At 39.2% G+C, this 19,779-nt stretch overlaps 1 protein-coding gene across 4 annotated transcripts in view; it reads right to left on the reverse strand.

Moving 5' to 3' along the window:
• Positions 1-636: 636 nt before the first annotated feature.
• Positions 637-19,779, reverse strand: part of RNASET2 (ribonuclease T2) — a 30,246-nt gene continuing 11,103 nt past the window's right edge. For all 4 annotated transcript variants that reach the window (XM_075499121.1, XM_075499122.1, XM_075499119.1 and 1 more), the window contains exons 4-10: positions 15,340-15,395; positions 14,355-14,412; positions 12,932-13,002; positions 7,280-7,393; positions 4,976-5,021; positions 4,697-4,771; positions 637-2,170 (exon numbers count right to left, since the gene is read on the reverse strand). In XM_075499121.1, the coding sequence (XP_075355236.1) occupies positions 1,979-2,170; positions 4,697-4,771; positions 4,976-5,021; positions 7,280-7,393; positions 12,932-13,002; positions 14,355-14,412; positions 15,340-15,395 (612 nt within the window). In that variant the 3' untranslated portion in view covers positions 637-1,978. The remainder of the gene's footprint in view (positions 2,171-4,696; positions 4,772-4,975; positions 5,022-7,279; positions 7,394-12,931; positions 13,003-14,354; positions 14,413-15,339; positions 15,396-19,779) is intronic.

Here is a 19,779-nt window from a genome sequence, read left to right on the forward strand (position 1 = left end):
AAGGAGAGTCTTGCTTCTTTAAAAAAAAAAAAAAAACAACCAAACTTATGAGGTGAATTGTAAATTAATGTTCATTCTAAGTTGTTTGCACTCTATGTAGTCCACCCAAAACGTATGCACCATCTAAGTATTATCTGAAAGATTGGAGAGAGAGTTTTAAAAAGTATATGAGCCTTGGGCTGCTCCTTTGCAGAGAAATGCATTTTTCCCAACAAGTATTTGTTTTCTTTAGGCTAAGATAATTTTTGTAATTAGAAGGAAAAAAATATTAGCGATCTCAAAAGATTCCAAAAAAACCAAGTACATTCTAGTCTTTTCAAGCATGTTAGTTCAGTCTCCCTACTTTTTCTTGCTTAGAAGGAGATGGCAGAAATGGGGGAATGAAGAATTGTGATTCTTCTGGTCATGCCTCTGGTCATGTTCAACATGAACTGAACATGCCATGGCTACTATAAAAACACTACATCTGATTACCATTAGTATACTAATATAGTATTAGTATAAGTATATTCCCCCCCTCGGGAAGGAAGACAAATTTTGAAAGAGAAGCCCTCGCTCTACTGAAATACAGATACAACAGAATGCAGACCATACTCATTTCTTAGCTATTCAAATAAATAAATATCTGAGTTTCTAAAGAAAGGACTAAAAAACTGACAGCATTCTGGAATGGCAAGGTAACAGAGCCTTAAATAAAAGGTGGTAGAGAAACAGGCACAGTCAAAAATGAGAGTAAATGGGAATGGTTTCTAAACCCCGAAAGACGTAACAAATTTATTCCTAATACCATATTTCATGTTTTCACAGTAATACTATTCTAACAGATGGTTCCTTGAGCCATAATTGTCTTTCTTTGAAAGGCAATTTGAGACACTTACATCAACTCAGCACTGTGTAGAGGATGTCATCCAAATTTGGTCCCCTTTAGAAACATCCAACTTTGTAGCCTGTTATTAATTATCATGGGATAGAGATGCACTACTGCTAACATTTGTACATTTCACTGAAAATCCTGTAGTATTTACTGTTTCACCTCTAAAAAGCTGCTTCTTGGAACAAAGTGATTATGTGACAATCTCATTTTTAAATAAAAGTGCAGGCACTCACACTTCTGTGGTAATGCTAAATGTTCAAATACAACAAAAAATTAATAACAACATGTTTCTAGGGCCTAACATTTTTCTATACTAGCAAGTAAGTTCTAAGATTGGTTGTTCTTCAAGACTGTATGGAGCTACTGTAGCAAAATCAATCAAAGAATAGGTAAGGCTATAAATACAGTCTTCCTGGGGTCCTTTAGGCAGAAGTGCCAAAACCTGGTGAACGTTATTTCATTCACTAAGAAGTTATGCAAAAGTTGTCATCTTTGGTCTGCCGTGATCTCTGAGTGAGGAAAGGTTTAATGCCTCAGAGGATGTGGCCTCTGTTCAGCACTTCTGGAGAGCAAATTTATGCAAGGCAGTGGGTATTACGTCTGGGAAAAGACCTCCAGACAGGTGTCTCAGTTCTTTTTGTTTACAGTGTTTTCTTTTCAAGAAATCGCCATCTCATCTCAGAGACACAAGCATCCTTTCAAAACAAAGAATGACTTAATTTCCCTGACTCACTAGCAAAACCCAAAAGTGGCTGAAGTGGCAGACTTAACTGCAAGTGAAACTAAGAAGTCACAGTTCTCTTTTGAACATTGACTCAAACCATAAGCAAGCCAAAAAGTCCAGACAAAGCTGTAAATCAGATTCTGAAACCATCAATATCAGAGCCACAATTCAATACTTTAGCTTGCGTAACTGATATTACAATGTGGACCATTCTCCTTTAATGGCAAAAGAAGCGCGTTTTCCAGCAGAAATCTTCACAGCATGCCTGTGGTATGGACAGGGCTTTGTAATATTGCTAAGTCAAGACCGCTTTCCAAGGCAAAATGTTTAAGGTTTTGGGTTTTGTTGCTGTTTAAAAAGTTTTTCAAACTCTTATGGCTTCATTTGTGATCTTGGACCTGTGAAGGATAATAGGTTGGGAGAGTATCACTGCAGACAGACAGCTCCTCAGTTCCAAGCTTCAAGTCAGCCTGCACTGGGTCGGATTCACCCTTCAGCGCCGTGCAGTTTCTCAGCTGCAGTTCTTTGGTGAAGCAGAATTCAATCTGACCAATTGTTTGTGCTTTTTCACCCTAGAAACATGAGGGATGAGATCAGCTTGATGGGGAGGAGAAAATAAATCAATTCTTCAGATATATTGCCTTATCTATAGAACACAGTAGTGCTTATTTGTATATTTGCCATTTGAAATATGTGAAGGAGACAGGTACCAGAGGCATCCACTCTGAACAGCTTATAGTACATACTTGTCTTTAAAGAGCAAGTAGACAAGAAAATGCATTCCAACAACATAATTCAGTAACAATTCGGGGAATCTGTCTAACTAGTAAGTCTCATTATGAAATGCTGTGACACAGATTATCTTAGCATTTACCAAATCTGCACAGTACGCAGAGGCTGTTCACCTTAATGACGAGCTCTGGCTGAACTCTGTGAATATTGAAGGGTATGTGTGATGTGAAAGCCACCTTCCACCAGCTTTTTTGTAGCAGGATGGGAACCGAGGCAAAGAAAATTCTCCAAAATGGAGAAAAGAAACTTGGGTTTATAATAGCTTTTACTGAAAAGAATACAGAAGCAAGCTGTCAAAAGTAGCAGAAATGTCATTTTTGGACTACAGAACAGACCAGGAAGAAAAATATTGGCCACAAATAAGGCAGGCAGGCATGGAAGCCTTTCATGTGGGGAAGAAGATTTTACAAAAATCCCCCAAAATGCTCAGGTGTGACAAAGTGCATGTGGAAAAAAATTGATTTTGAAACCACTAAGCAGGACAAAAATATATGTGCAAGACAGAAGTAACTGTGGTGGGGGGTTTTTTGTTGTTGCTTTGGCTTGGTTTTGAGGGTTTTTTTGGTTGTTTTTCTTTTTTTGTTTTGGTTTGGGGTTTGTTGTTGTTGAGGGGTTTTTGGTTTTGTTTTAAAGAGACTTAAGAACACAGCAAGTGTGTAATATGTTTTAAAAGTCAAAGTACCTCCATAATGCACTTAAGGCATCGACAATGCTGGAACTCTGAAAAGGGCTATCTTTAAATAACTGGGGTGTACTTTTTCCTTTCTATTACCCATTAGCTTCAGCTGTTAAGCACAGGAGACTCAAGCTGTAAATTACTGTCACATAATTTGAGCAGTATCCCAATTGTACTAAAAGCAATGGCAGAACTACAGTGAATGGAGCTAGAAACTAGGGTTTGCATTAGCTCCCTGTTTCTTCAATAGCAAGAGGTGGGTGAGTGTGCAACCCACATTCAACTTATATTCCTTTGTTGCTTAAAGGAACTTAAAAGTACATTTTAGAAATATTGTAACCTAGAATTCTTTTTCACGTGAAGAAACATCTGAGCATAAAAACTTCAGAGCACTACTAAAGCAAATGAGCTGCCAACACACAAGCTATTAAACTCCAACAGCAACTGTACCTTGGCAAGTTTTCATAAAATTGTCGTCAGTGTATGGGCAATAACTCTGCCAAGTGTTTTGTAGTAAACCACTTTTATCAAGCTGAGATAATAATGAACCACTTATAAGACAGAAAGCTATCTTGTGGGTTTGGTTTTTTGTTTTCTTTTTGAATAAAAGCAGAGTAACCTAGCTGAAAAAGGAAAGAAACAGCTATGCAGCCTACCCATGTAATTGTTCAGAATACTATTTTGTTCCTTCAAAGGCATTTTTGGTTCAGATATGGTGACCTGTATTTTAAGCTACAGCACACTGTCTCTGTGTACCACATTCTCTACTGCATCATGATTCACAGTACAATCGTTGGCAAGGAAAAGTAGAAAGAAATGGGTGTTTTGGACAATGTTGGCTCGAAAGGAAAGACTAGAGTCATCCTGAATGACAGTGAAACTCAAATTGCCTTTTTGTACCTCTTTAGGTGTGTGCTTTTGAGAACAACCTCAGAGACAAGCCTCTGAGCTGCTTTATTTCTGAAGGATTCTGTCCATTGAGTAACAACTTCATGCAGAACATGAGCCACGCCCAGTGAAGGGAAGACTGCTGTTGACAGGCAGTACTTTTGTCAAGGCCGACAGTCACTGGCTCCATTCATCTCACTCTTGCTGGTTCTAGTAATTTGCTATATGGCAATTCAGCTTTAGCAGGAGGAGTGGAAAGCGCTCAGCTACAGCAATACCTCTAGCATGGCGGTTACAGCATTCATGCAAGAGATGAAGGTTCAAATTTTTTAAGACAGAGGCCTTCAAAACCCAGTGTTCCCACTTTCTGCCTAAGTATGCTAACAGCAAAGTTACCAGGTAAAGAATGGACACTTCCTCCACTAGCAATATTTCTGCATTAAGAAAAGGCTGTGGCAACAGTAACATAAGCTGAACTCAGTGGTGCCAGTATGTAAGCAATGTTTTCATGAACTCAACTCCAAGAATCGAGCAATATCTTATCTGCAAAGAGCTGTATACACAAGGAACGCCCAGACTAAGTTTCACCACACTGAAGATTTTTCACACTATTTTTGCTTTTGTTTTTTGATAAAAAGTGCTCTCAAAAAAAAAAAAAAAAAAAAGTTGTTGAGTTTTTGTTTGGTTGGTTTTTTGTTTGGTTTTTGGGTTTGGGGAGCGTATGTTTGTTTGGGGTTTTTACCTCTTCTGGAGGAAGACATTGGATCTTTGGCGTTACACCATAAAAACGTGTAAGAGCTTCCTTTATGGCAGTCATCTGAAAAATTAAAAATTAATAAGTTACTAGCACATCCTCCAACAGCTCCCACACTTGTTAAGTTCAGAAAAACTTTTAGATAAAGCACAACCATAAAGAACTACACAATTAAAAAAAGATCACTTATTCTCTAGAAATTACTTGACTCCTGCTGAAAAAAAAGTACACGCACATGACTTTCTTTTATAAAAGATTGCCTCTTACCTGGTAGTATGAACTGCTTGGCTTTATCCCAGCTTTCAGGAGACAACTGAAACAAAGACAAAACATTTTTCCATGCTTCCTGTATGCAAACATAACTTCATAATCATCAGGTAAACAGATAATCTTAGTGAGAACTTGGCAAGCATTACAGCAATGGGAAGCAAGGGAAACTTGTCTTCCATCCTCTGCCAGGCCTAGGAAAGGTCGCCCTTTTCTGAAAGGCCACTTCCCACCCAACTCCGGAGGGTCAAGAAGAACCCTCTCCCCAGCCTTAATCTGAGGAGCTGGGAGAGTCAAGTCTTCAGACACAGCTAGAGAAAGGGCAATATTACTGTTATTTGCTGGACCTTCAGAATGCTCTGTTGAGGGCCAGGTAGGGTATGCAGTTTCACTGCCTCCTTTCCCCTGCCTTGAGCCATACCCCTGTGCTCTGGCCACCAGGAGCGGATGGAGGCAGACTTGTGATGCTGCTCTAGGCACCCTCGTGTTCTAACACAGGGTGGGCTTGCTGGGGTGGGAGGCGCACAGCACACTGGGAGGGGGACATGGTGCATCAATGTCAGGGCAGAAATGTTTCCTAATGAATATGTTTTTGAAGAGGAAATGTTGTTCACATAAGAGAAACAACATAACTCTCAAGAACCTCTACCCTATATACTCCTTCCTTTAGATTCAGTCCTGAGGGAAGTCCACACTTCCAAGTTGACAACAAGACTAAGGACCCAATAGGTGCCAAGTCTCTAAGTCCCAGCTTCTTCTGTAAGGAGTGGGAATGTTCAGCATCTCACAGGATTTAATCCATCAGTGCTGATAATGCTCAACCCTTCCAAGGTCAGGTTTTGCACAGGGGAGATTTAACCCAGTTGACTAAAGGTCTAGCTGTTTGTCATAGTCATTTGACACTGGATATAAGGAGGCCAATAAAATAAATGATGTTCTGTTATTCTTACAGGAGCCTGCATGATGTCCTCTTTTTAGTAATTTCCTTTTTGGAAACAGTCTGTTAATCACTAAAACTACTTTTTCTCATTCAAGTATAAATGAAGCACAATGAGAACATTAGCAGTCTTTATTCTTTTCAGTAAAGATTAATTTAATTATGTTCATTTTTACAACGGAGACTATGCTCTGAGCAATTAATTTCAACATGTTTCAGTCTCTATTCTTTTTCGGTGTTACACATGCTGATATAGAGTCACATAATTGGTCACTGTGCCATCTGTAAAATGTTTTAGTCACACCATCACAGCTACTTAGGCAATTGACTTATCAGACATTATTAATTCTAACACTACATATGACATGCTCTTAAGCACTGCGTCTAGAAAAATCTGACTAAGTTTTACAAGACACCTACAAAAATAGGAGGGGGGTTGGGAGAAAGACATATTTCCTTTGTGCATATGCAAAGTGAATGAGACTTTGTTAGGAGATTGCTTGGACAAGACATTGACAACAGGAACAGGATTTTTTCAAAAATTTTTTTTTTTAAGATATGTTTCTAGATACAAAATAACTTATTTCCTCTCTCAGATACTGTCATCTTACACAGAGACACAATTCATGGTCAACAAATCTGAGTCAAACATTCTCCCACCCATACCAAGCACTGATCAGGAAAGGACTCTAGTCTTCTGGCATTCACCTGCAGCCAGAATGTGTATATACAGTGCTTGGACAAGCCGCAACATTCCCACCAAGATTTTGTATCTGGAATGGCCAGTGCTTTGGAACCATGAGGAGGAATCAGCCCCTAGGACAAAGCAAGTGTCACATCGGGGTTGTTTGAAAGGACAGCAGAGAGTTGCCTGCAGCGACTGTACACCGCCCTTCAGGACATCCTCTCTTGCTGTTACCTCTCAGCCTTTTCCCAGGATGTTCTGCATGATTTTGCCTGCAGTTTGTCCTTTCCTCCGAGCAGAGCACTGTCTTTTCTAAAAACAAGTGTTTGAGCCTCAGTATGACTCAGAAGTTCAGGGGGTTTTGTCACTTGATTTAGAAGTTTACAGGTACCATAGCTTTTGGTAGTGAGATATAGCTGATAGAGCTTCTCAAAATTTACTGGCTCACATTGTCTACAATGATGCTGCGAAGAACGCTGCTGGCTTACCAGACTCTGAAGTGACCAGAGACATGCTTCTCAGAGTAGACAACCCTTCCTCTGAACTCCAGTACTAAAAATAATTTATGCTAATACTCATTTCCCCTCTGCCATCAGACTTTTAGACTTTTTTTTTAGGCTAGATTTGAAACTTTTAGAAACTGTTTGAAATAAGAGGCAGTCCACCAAGTTCATTTATGTACCTGTTAAGATCAACGTGCTGGTAGAGTTCTAAGGCCTTCCCAAAGTATTTCTTCTGAGAATTAAGGACCTGAAGCGTGGCTGCACAAGTGCCATGTTTATCCCATTCATGTTTCCTACAGGAGAAAAGCAGAATTTAAGTTTTAGAAAACATTATTTGCAGATATATGTGCTGCAAAAGCTAGTCAATATACTTAAATCAAGTATCTGAAAGGCTACATGTGTGAAGTAGGACACTGCACTCAAAAAATACTGCACATGTGAAAAGCAAAACCAAGAAAGATCACTTCCACCATTTCAATTACAGCAACATCTATATATTTTTTTAGTAGAATCATTTACCAAGAGATTTTTGACCTATCAGGAGAGTAAGGAAGTCCCTAATTATGGTTTGTAACATCAGACTAAGGAAAAATTCTTTCAGACAGTAAGTCATGTTAAAAATACATAAATGAGTTTGCCTTAACATTGGGAGATGCAAGACAGAGACTTTTCAAATTAATGTAAGAGCTGTAGAAGATGAAGGAGAGGATGGTCTAATGGTTTTGATATTAGTATGGCACATACAGAATCAGTATCCTGTTTTCCTATAAATTATGTATATGAATTTGTGCAAAAGTCATTTATAGTTCAGCCCTTCACCTCTTATCCCACCAAAGGGATAACACTCTTCTGCCCCCCCGTGCCCCTCATCAGCTCTCTTTTTAAGATTGGGCACTGCAATGTGAGGAGAGAAGATAGATACCAATGTGGAATAAACCATTACTTCATTCCAAAGCTGACTAAGTGAACTTTGTGTCACAAGAGTGTGACAAAACTTTATGAAGCCAAAAGCACTGTTCAGCTGTTTCTTTAGATTAAGTTAGCCCAAACAGTTTGGATGTTTGTTTTTTTTAGCGGTGACCTTTGAATCAGCTTGGTTTTGGAATAATTAAATGAAGGAATTTATGAAGTAAATATGTATCATGCTCTAATGATACAAAGGTCTCTCAGTGTATTACAAAGAAATGTTTGGAGGTCAGAATGGTGAGAATTTGCCTAGAAAACAAATATTTCTAAACTTTGTACAAGTTTTAGTGGAGTATTTTATGTTAAGTGTACTTTCAAAGCACTAAAAATTTTTCAGAACTGAAGAGACTAACCCTTATTTTGCGTGGAACAGTGAAACTGCACAAGCTGCTAAGACAAGACTGTTGCCTCAAATTTAACTTTGGCATGTGGCAGTATTTTCATAGGCCTGCTCTCAAGTCTTGCTTCTATTCCACCATCAAATCTTCTAATACCATGGAACAGAGCGCAAAATAAAGCAATTCTTCCAATTTTATGGCAGGCAAACTCAAATAGGGCAAAAAATGGGGCAAAGCTTGAAATATATTTCTATCAATTCTAAAGTCTATTGAAAGACTAAACAGTATAAACTTTAATAAGACCACCTGCAGATTTGAGGGGGTGGTGGTGGTATCTTTTTTTTTTCTTCTTTCTTTTCAAATTTTCACAAGCAACTGGTATTAAATACATATCAATTCAGCAGATGTACACAAAAAGCTACCTAATCACAAATTCCTACCACTACCACAGCATTCCCTGACCTTATGATGCCTTAAGTACCTCATGGGAAAGCAGAGAAGCACAAAGACAACTATTATTCACTTGAAAGCCTGCCTTTGAATTGTCCATTAATATTAAGAACTTCAGATTTTTCTTAAGGAATGAAAACACTTTAAGAGAAGCTATGTTGTATCTAGAGAAATTCATACGCTACTTCTGAACAGAGAATGAATAAACTGTGGCATCAAGCAATTTGAGGTAGGGGACAAGATGCATTACTAGAAGATTTTCACTATACGTTCCCAAATTTAGCCTTGTAGAGAGTTCTCACCTTGGCTGTAACACTCAGCTTGACCGCATGTCAAGTGAATTGTTTACTGCCTGGAGGAGTCCACCTCACATAGGCCAAAGAGCAGATCTCCTGACAAAGGATTTGAAATTGCTGATGAGAAAAGATACAACAGTTTTAAAGAAAATGGAAGCTCTTTTAAGGGTAAATTTAGCAAGAGATATTGAGGAGTTAGCTTAGACCAGAAAGAGACAACAGTCAAATCCAAAGGGCTACTGGAACAGCAGTAAGCTGGAGGCAAAGCTTTGCATGCAGGATGACAATTTTTCTTCAGAGAACATACGCATGCATGTGTGTAAAACTAATGGTAAAGTGGTGTGCCTGTCTTTTGAAGGCTTTCAGTAGTACTTGTATTTAAGTGTCCTGCTGTTCCCAGAAAGAAGGCAGAAATAGAAGGCCAAATATCTGATGGTGTTCAAGAAGCATATTATTGCTAACACGGAACTGGCTATTGGAGTGGTTTGGTCCAGTTTGCACCGATAACAGGGCCCAGGCAATGGGGCTGTGGGGATCCCAAGTGAAAATACACAGAGCTACCCACAGACAGTGCCCATGCATCATCAGTTGCAGCAAGCCAAGAATACACCAGGCCAAATTTTTTTAATCAGTCCTGTGAGCTTCCAGAATGGAGAGCTACTTTAGAGTCACTACAAAACCATTACTGAAACTTTAAGATGACACTCTTGACAGTGTTAGTTTATTTTGCAACACAGCCATGTGAAAAAAAATAATGATGTGGATACAGCTAATTATGACCATTCAGCACAGGCATATGAAATTTCACCTCCACCTCTTCCATTTAAATGCAAACTGAAGCAGTTAGGAAATGAAGGAGCTGCAGGTACCAGGGAACAACATAAAATAATTTGTTTAGAAATCAAAAGAAACAATGTCTCAATGTTATTCACTGAGACACATTATCCTTCACCTAGACCACAATAAGACAAGGTAATTCTACTTGAGCCTCAGCTCACAGCTGGGTGGCAGGTGGATACAAAACATAGCTTCCTGTATTCATGAAGGCCACCCATCCTTCTGTACCCATATCCATGAGCTAGGCAGTAGCACAGAGCACATGTGCTAGCTGTCAGGAACTTTGCTGAACATTTTTTCCCCCTTGTAGGACATAAGAACTTTGGCAGGCACGCAGGAGTGGGGCTCACAGCACTAGATTGAGTTCCACTATATAACTTGTCCTTCTCCACCATTTTCTCTACGGGGCTGCTAAGAATAAATGCTACACTTGCATACCTCAAAGCTAAGTCCTACAAATGAAGTCATAGGGGGCTGCAGAAATGCAAATGCATGAAATTGGTACAATTCAGCAGTGCGGAAAGGATGCTGAACCTCAAAGAGATTTTGCTTCCTATTATGTACAACAAGGACAGAGTTCCCCCAAGCACAAAGTCATGCAGATGCGACATACGAAGTCAGGAGCATATCAGGTGGGTCCAAGGATTATAGAAACCACCCAGCTCGAAGGCCGGCTCATTATTAGGGTAGGAACAAAGAAGGTCTGTAAAGCACAGCTGCAAGTGCTGCCCACAAAATGTAGAAGATTAGGGACACCCAGCTGTCCCATAGGCTAAACACTGATTCCTTCTTCTGTATCATATGTATAAACTGATCCTGAAGGGAATTCTCTTGGTCTAGAAATTTGTATTTGGTCCAAAAAATTATTAACTACTATAAAAGGGATGGTTTCAGTTCATAAATTTTGAGATACAAAGCACACATAACCCTTTGTCCTGTATTAAGTCGTTCTATCCTGTCCAATTCAAACTCTTGGGTGGCAATTGTCACGGTTTGTAAGTTAACAAGGTGAACAGACATGTGCAATTACCTTTACAGAAGCACCTGCAGCCATCCTAAAATCGCCAGGAAGATTCCTTACCTCCCCTTTTAAGCCAGGGCTACAGTTAGAGGTAAAGACAGGAAGAAACATACTACACAATTACAGTAGTCTTGAAAAAACCCTGATGTGGTATGCTAAGATATTCAATATCCATTTTCTTTGTCACTGCTCATGCTCTTTACCCAATTAAGATGCCTTTAGTCTACAACAATGAAAATTGTGAATAGTCAGTTTTACTTTCAGGTTCTTATTTCTGCTGTATCGGGATTTTTACACTATAGAGGTTTTTTTTTTTAATTTTGAAGTAAATACAGTATTTTAACTGAAGGGAGATGTACAACGGAATCTTACTGGCTTTCAGTTGGATTAAAAGCTTGCATTTTCAAAATCTGCAATTAGACCTGCCAATTACAGCGCACTTGTCACCTTACTGAAAGGGAGTGAATTTCTCTGTCAATCAAAATATTAGTTACAGTATTATAACCTGACTTTTGTATTGCTTTTATATTTCTAATTATATTTCCAGGTATTGAAATAAGTGCTATTTGCTAGCCTTGAACTGAAAGGGAAAAGGAAATTGTATCTGTTCATACCTGCTGCCTACCAAAATATCTGTTAGTAAAATAAGGACTGGTATGCACCTGTTTTTATGAACAGCTAGGTGGTCAGTGCATGGGAGGTGCTAGATTTAAGACACATTTTTCTTATTCTAATTCCAGGAACAGTTTAAGGTGGTGTAAACTTGTGCTACCACAGAAAGAAGCAGTCATGCTCTCCCCGGCACAGTGCAAGAACAGAGGAGTGGAGGGAGAAAAAAGTGACACCACCACTTTTGACAGTTACAAGTTTAGGTTGCCATAAGACACTTAGGGAACCAGTTTAAGACTCTGAGGACAAGTGTCTTCTGTAGAGCAAGGACAAGACTAAAAGAGATGCACATTCCCTTCAAAGCTTTTCCCTAGTGACACAGGGAGGAAACAGTCATCCAATCCAAAGGAAAACTTATGGGCACTTATAGTTGAGATGGCTTTAAATGCTATTGCCTCTAGCTATGTGCTCTGCTTCTTATCTGATGTTACTGCTTTCACTGTAGATCTGGAAGAACAAATCGCATATCCATACCTCGGAGGATGCAGTTCATCGCTCAGCAAATTAACTTGAATGGCCACTGATTTTAGTTTAAAATAATGCACTTGAACTGAAGCCTGTACAAACTCAAATACCACCCATACTGCTCTTTGGTCCAAGTGTCTGATTATTCAGAAGCAAAGAGAAACATGGAGAAGAAGGAAAACAGTACTATTGCCACAAGACATCAAAATCTCTTTCTCCCTTCCCATGAGCCAAGCAGGTTGGTCTCTAAATAAATTCCCAGATCTGATTTTAGGCTGCTAGGAAAGTAAGTAAAAAGAGAGAATTCTGTAGACAACTGGCTAGAATGATCCAACGCATCCTATTTTTCCATGTCCTCCTCAGTGAGAAAGTCAAAAAGGAAATGTCTCTCAAAGCCAGCAACACAGTGAAGATAGCTAGGAAAAGAGGCCTGGAAGCTGCTCTTGCTCTGACATCCTGGGAGTGCTACTGCTATTCAGATTTAACATGTCAACAGCAGCTGCTTCTCCTCCCTGGGGGCAAAGGGAGGAAACACATTGCCTCTCTCTCTCTTTCACTAAGTTTCATTTCTCCAAAACCTCTGCCATAGCCCTCTCCAACAACTGTATTTTGCAGGTGCTCTAACAAGAAAACAGATTTATTTTGTAAATGAGATTGACAGGACACACTACCTTCAGTGGCCTCCTGGACGCTGCTTCTCATGCACATCTCACCTGACGGATTACTAACTCAGATGGACTTTTTTATAAAATAATATCCAAAATACTTTTTAGGTTTTTTTGTACTCACCAGAAGTGGGTGCGATTCAGAGATGAATGAAGCACATCAGGCCAATAGCGTCTCATGTCTGGCATAAGATCCTAAAAATATCACAATTAATAAATGCACCTACAGTGTTGAAAAGCTATTTCTTACAGAATCTACATACATTGATACTTTCTGGATGAACCATCCCTGGAAGTGTTCAAGGCCAGGTTGGATGGGGCTTTGAACAACCTGATCTAATGGAAGGTTGTCCAAACCCCCCATGGCAGGGGGGTTGGAACTAGATGATCTTTAAGGTCTCTTCTAACCCAAACCATTCTGTGATTCTATGATTTTCTAAAACTGAAGCCTCATCTTTCAACATCTCCAACTCAAACATTTACTTGCAGAAAAAGAAAAGGTCTTTTTCCCCAATATTCTGAAAATGCTGTTGTTGGAGGTAACAGGTAGGTGCAACTATCTAAATATCTGAATGTACTAATACAGACACACTGCCTCACAGAATCACAGAATCATATAGGTCGGAAAAGACCTTTAAGATCATCGAGTCCAACCGTAAACCTAACACTACCAAGACCACCACTACACCATGTCCCTAAGCACCTCATCCAAACATCTTTTAAATACCTCCAGGGATGGCGACTCAACCACTTCCCTGGGCAGCCTCTTCCAATGCTTGATAACCCTTTCAGTGAAGTAAAATTTCCTAAGATCCAGTCTAAACCTCCCCTGGCACAACTTGAGGCCATTTCCTCTTGTCCTATCACTTCTTACCTGGGAGAAGAGACCGACCCCCACCTCTCTACAACCTCCTTTCAGGTAGCTGTAGAGAGCGATAAGGTCTCCCCTCAGCCTCCTTTTCTCCAGGCTAAACTCAAAGTAAGATTTTCCTTCAACTGTCCCTGCAGAAGTTGTTTAATCATGCAGCTTTTCACATTTGTTGGCTCAAGCCTCCTATCTCCATTTACAACACATTTGAATGAAATATGGAAATTTTTTTAATTTAAAAAAAAAAGAATAAAAAATGAATAATGCCCTGGGAGAAAACACACAGAAAAATCTGCTCTGAACTCTTATTTTCTGCGTTCTGGCTTTGCAGTGGAAAATGGAAAAGAGAACATGGACGGACTGTAACCTTTTTCACAGGTACTTTTTGCCACTGTAGATCCACTGCCTATGTTCCCTAGATTTTTTTAAGGAGGACGTGGCTGAATGAGTCAAACCACATGTCTACAAAATCAAGTAGGAACAGCTGCTAATGATCACAAGCACCGCAACTTCAAGTAGTACCAGAAGCACCTAATGAATTTGTGGAGTCCTTAAAAGAATACCTCTCAGCAAACGTTAAGAGTGATGCATTATAAGCTACCGATTTTTCATATAGGATGTGCAAAAGTAATTGCACTCAGCTCTGCTTGGTATGACTGTTTTTGTTTTAAATAAATACCTTAATCTCGGTGACATTGAAATGCCACGTCCTGTTACACTCTTCAGTTTTGTCAGGCCTAGGGAAGCAAAATGAAAATGAAAAAAGATGTCTCCTAACTCACTAATGGTAACTAACAGCATTCTATTCTGTATCATTAGCCTGAATTTTAAATATGCAAGATTATAGCTAGAGATTTTATTTAAAAATGCAAGTAATCCATCAGCCTCTACAGTGTTTTAGAAGTAAAAAATCAAGACATTAATTATGGCCAAAACATTTCCCATGCAGAGGCTCTTCGTTAGGACCTCCAGTCCCTCTCACTCTGTGTAAAAGACATACAGGGGGAGTAAATGATACGGAAGGGTCTTGCACATGATGTCACTAATGACATTGACCTCTTCAACCACTGCACCAAGTGATGATTCTGCAAGTATCACCAAGACACTCACTGGAAATCTAGACATAATGCTGTTCAACCTTTCCAGGACACATAGCTTAACAAACTCCTGTACTGAATTTTCCCCTGTGTTTGTCAGGAAAACCTTTGAATCGCTGCCATTGGCACCAATTCCAGTGAGTTGATGCCTTTGAAGAAAATTAGTTTTTGCTGTACTTTTGCAATATTTGTGCTGAATTAAGATACTTAAAGTCACAAGCAGTCACGAGACATTAACAAATTCTGTGTACTCAGGGAGAAAAAAAAAAGAGGGGAAACTATACTTCCCTTTCTGTTTGAGAACATTACTGATCTTATAAGGAGATGTATAAATAAAATGTTCATGTGGCAAGAGGATTTCAGGAACTCAGCGAGTCACGACATACAAAAGTGTATTTCAGTTTTATATCAAACCATAGGGTTTTGATTTCCAACAAAATGAAGGCTCTTGTTTCAAGGAATCATAAAAACAGATAGATTAAGCCCTCAAAAAAAAGTACTAAACATCCTGGTACAAAACTTGATTTTTCCTTTCCAGGCTGAAACAGAAACACTCTATGATCATACCACAGTCCATGGATTGTCCAGTACTCTGGAGGGTCTTGACAATCATTAGCACTCATCTGTGGAAAACAAAAATACAGAATATCTGTTATGTGTGTCCAGGGATAATGGTTTAGAAGAAAAAATAAAAGCTCATTCACTGGTGGTCCAAGGCTCTAGTGAGACATGAGAACTTTTGCTTGCTCAAAAAAGGAACTGGTGAACTCCAGTTACTTGAAGCTGTCATGGATCATGTGCCACTTAGCAGAGACCAACTGGCATTAAAATTTTGAAGCAGATCAAGTGAATATCAGGGGGCATCCTGAACAGGCAGTGTGAAAAGAGTACAAAGGACAGGTTCTGAGGTAATAGAAAGTAGCCCGATCCATGCTAAATGAAGGGAGCTAAATCTGCATTTATCATATTCCAGGTGGCAGCTCTCTGTATTTTTCTCATCATCAGATCTTTTCAAAGAATGCAGAGCCATTAAAATAAACATCAACATAAACTATAATATTAGACAAGCACACAACCATCTTTAAGCATCCAGGAATAGTTTGGTTGTATTAAAAAGTAAAAATACAAGGAAGAGATGAAATAGGTTGCTTATTCCAAGTAAAATGGTTAGAATATATTTTTTAAACATTTTGACTTGAAGGACAAGGGAATGGAGAGAAGAGGAAAGACTATATACATTCTTACAAAAAAAAAAAAACAGTCAAAACTTCTTATAATGCAGGAGAAATAGCCTACACATTAATTATTGTTTAGAGCAGAGTACATATTTCTGAACAAAACAAAAAAAATCCATGCTCACACATCACAGAATATCATTACTGTATTTCCCCTCATTATTCTGCTTAGTAATTATGGCTCTTCTTAGTAAACACTTTTCGCTATTAAATAACAACCTCATCAGACTTTCTTTCCCCATAATAATAGCTTTCCTTTTCGGCTCTGCATCCTGTCTTAATTATGCCACAACGCCTTTTATGTGATGCCGGAGCAAGAGGAGAGTGCAAGAGAAGAGCAGAGAGGCCTGTAATCTCACTAATTGCCTTCCACATGCCACAGGCCAGTGGCAGGAAAACTGCAAGCTCTGCAAGACTTTCTTGTTCTGTGCCCATTTCCCTCCTCTCCTCTCTTGCCATCAATAATAGAAGCAATTAAACCCAGCAACAGCTTTTTTCCTGAAAGGAATATTGTCAACAAACACACACTGCAAATACCTAAACAACGTTGCTCCTGTCATGACACGAGCTTTGTGGAGCTGAAAGAGTTCAGCTATCCAGCCCAAAATACAGCAAATTAATAGCCAGCAGCTAATGCATCATCCCCTGAGAAACAACCTGATAGCTAACCAGCTTGCTCAACCTAGGGTGGTAACAAGAACAGTGCAATTGTGCTCCTTATCCAGTCTTTAACTGCAGTTCTCAGACATGCTAAAGGAAAGCCCAGAGTATTTTAAATTTTGAATCAGTTCTCCCTTATCACGGCGCTAACCTTATTCACAGTTTCTTCTACACATTTCATCAGGCGCTTGGTGTTACACTGTGTGCTGGCAGAACTGTGAGGTCAATGCAACCGACAACGCATTAGTTCACACTTTGCATGCTTTGGCCAGCTTCATTCATCCTCCTTTTTAGTTCTAGCCATAGTATTTTTCCAATGTTCATTTTAAATCAATATCATAAAATGAGCAAACACTAGTCTGAGAAGCTGGGTACCCCTGCTGCTTCTGCAAAAACACTTCTTGTCAGCCTTCCTGTTTATCATACTGATTGCTGAAGGATTAATTCAACCTCAGGCAACCTTCGACTTGAAACAGAGTTACAAATGTGTATTTTCAAGTAGACATTGGACCCCAGAAAGCCTTCTGTATCTACATTAATTTGAAAAAGGAACATTGTTTTCTCCTGTTTTAAAGCAATCTGATAATCAAACCAATGCAAATTAACCATACATGATCTATAACACTGAGAAAAGTGCCAGCCAGCCTTTATAGCAGCCACCATGCTGAGAGGGAATGCTGCAGCAGAGAGATTAGCCTATTTGTAACAGCAAGACGTGGGACAAACAGCGGCTGCTAGAAGCGTGGGAGCTCCTTTCACCTCTCACATGCCAAAAAGCGAAACACCATCAAACTCTCACAGAAGCGTTACCTGCAGAGTCACCCAAGTTACAAATCCCTTGGTATAGCAGCTTGTACATAGGAGAGGGTAGTGCTACTGGATCACACACAGATACCCCAAGTTTAAATAAAAAGTCAGCTTCTGGGAAGTGAAATATTGAATCCTGCTCTCCCTTTCAACCACCTTGTTTAAGTAGGCCATCTGTTTAATTAAGATCAATTTTAAGTGTTATTTTGTATTGAAACATCACAACTGCTATGAAAAATCCTTGCTTTTGAAACTGTGCAGAGAGTTCACCTCTTCAATTTCTCTCCCCCAAACAGTCTGTAATTATTCCCCTTCCTCCTTCCCGCCACCCCCTGGGGTAAAACAAATCAATGAATGAACCAAATCTGTAAGAAAAAATTTGCGAAGAGGGAAATAAAACAAATTTACTTCTTGTTGAACACCTCTGTAGCATGAGATGATAAGCTAAAACCTTTCATGTGTTTATCCTTTCAGAAGATAAAGACCCACAAAAACATCTAAACAAGACCTTATTCACAGAGAAGTTGGAGGCATAGATTAAGAGTTATGAGTTACATGGGCATTTAGGAAAAAACTTCCTTTTGTTCCAAAATAGCATATGTCAAGAGCTGGACTCACTTTGACACACCTGGCTTAATATACAAACAAAGAAATAATGGTATCACTTTATCTAAGGAACTTTCTCATTTAACGCTAGATCACAATAGTGTATTGCCCCCACCTTAGTCATTTCAATTCTTTCTATATTATGCAACTACTTCTATTTTTACCAATAAAAGAAGAAAACATAGTGTCTCTATTCTTCCTTTAAGCCTTTGCTATAAAATTATTGCCAAAGCCTGAAATTAGGAAAACCTTTTACCTCCTATAAAAAAAAATTAATTTCATCTGCTGCTTAACACTACATACAAACTTGAATTCATGCTGTTCTGTTACTAGCCTATTCTGTTGTCCTTTCGATTCTTTCATTTGATCAGCACATGTGTGCTGTAAAAGGCAGATCACAACAGTGTTTATTACCCATTTCTTTATCATCCTTCCCATTCTCAACAGAGGAGGAACTGAATAACCTACAAACTTGCACCGCATTTTCCCCATTTCACAAGGAAACACCCACAGAAGATTTTTTCTTTTTGCAATCTCCAAGATGCAAAAGTTGCAATAAATTTCTCTTTTTAACTTCTTGAATTCAAGATCTTCACAACTGTATAAAAAGGGAGTGGGAAAGTCCCTCCTCTAGCCCTTGAGTTGCTACTATTTCCACCTAACAGGATTCACATTAATTTGTGACCAGAAAGTTTAAGTGTGTGTCCTGGTTTCAGCTGGGATAGAGTTAATTTTCTTCCTAGTAGCTGATGTAGTGCTGTGTTTTGGATTTAGCAGGGGAATAATGTTGATAACACACTGATGTTTTAGTTGTTGCTAAGTAATGCTTACACTAGCCAAAGACTTTTCAGCTTCCCATGCTCTGCCAGGTGCACAAGAAGCTGGGAGGGGGCACAGCCAGGACAGCTGACCCCAACTGGCCAAAGGGCTATTCCATACCATATGGTGCCATGCTTGGTATAGAAACTGGGGGAGTTGGCTGGGGGGCAGCGATTGCTGCTCAGGGACGGGCTGGGTGTTGGTCAGCGGGTGGTGAGCGGTTGCATCACTTGCTTTTTTTTCTTTGGTTTTGTTCCTCTCTCTCTCTCTCTTTTCCTTTTCATTACAATTTATTATTATTTTTATTTTATTTCAATTATTAAACTGTTCTTATCTCAAGCCACGAGTTTTCTTACTTTTGCCCTTCAGATTCTCTCCCCCATCCCAGCAGGGGGGAGGGTAAGCAAGCAGCTGTGTGGTGTTTGGTTGCCGACTGGAGTTAAACCACAAGTGTGAAATGAATTAGCCACATGAAGTTCAATAAATTGCACCACAGGCACAATTTATTAAGGGAACATTAAATTCATAATCACCTGAGGTCTGTGAATTTAGCTTGGATATCTTTGTAGAAGACATAGTCACTTTAGGTCAATTATATGGTACGGGAATTTCTAGTCACATGATGAAGAACATCTCTCTTCCTCCTTCACCCTTTCACTGCAGCAGTCAGTAGGTAAGTCCCAGAGTTATTATTGCTTCCATAATAGCCACTATTTTATTTTAATGGGTTAGTTTAGAAGATATTATTACAAAACACTTACTTTCCAGTTTCAGTTACTAATTGTGCTGATCACACTCAGTAATAAAAAGCACCAGCTAAACACATACAGTTTAAAGCACAGGAACAGCTTGGAGATATGTATTCTCAAATTTCTGGCAT

The sequence above is a fragment of the Mycteria americana genome, chromosome 3 (assembly GCF_035582795.1).
Source record: "Mycteria americana isolate JAX WOST 10 ecotype Jacksonville Zoo and Gardens chromosome 3, USCA_MyAme_1.0, whole genome shotgun sequence".
Lineage (NCBI taxonomy): Eukaryota > Metazoa > Chordata > Aves > Ciconiiformes > Ciconiidae > Mycteria > Mycteria americana.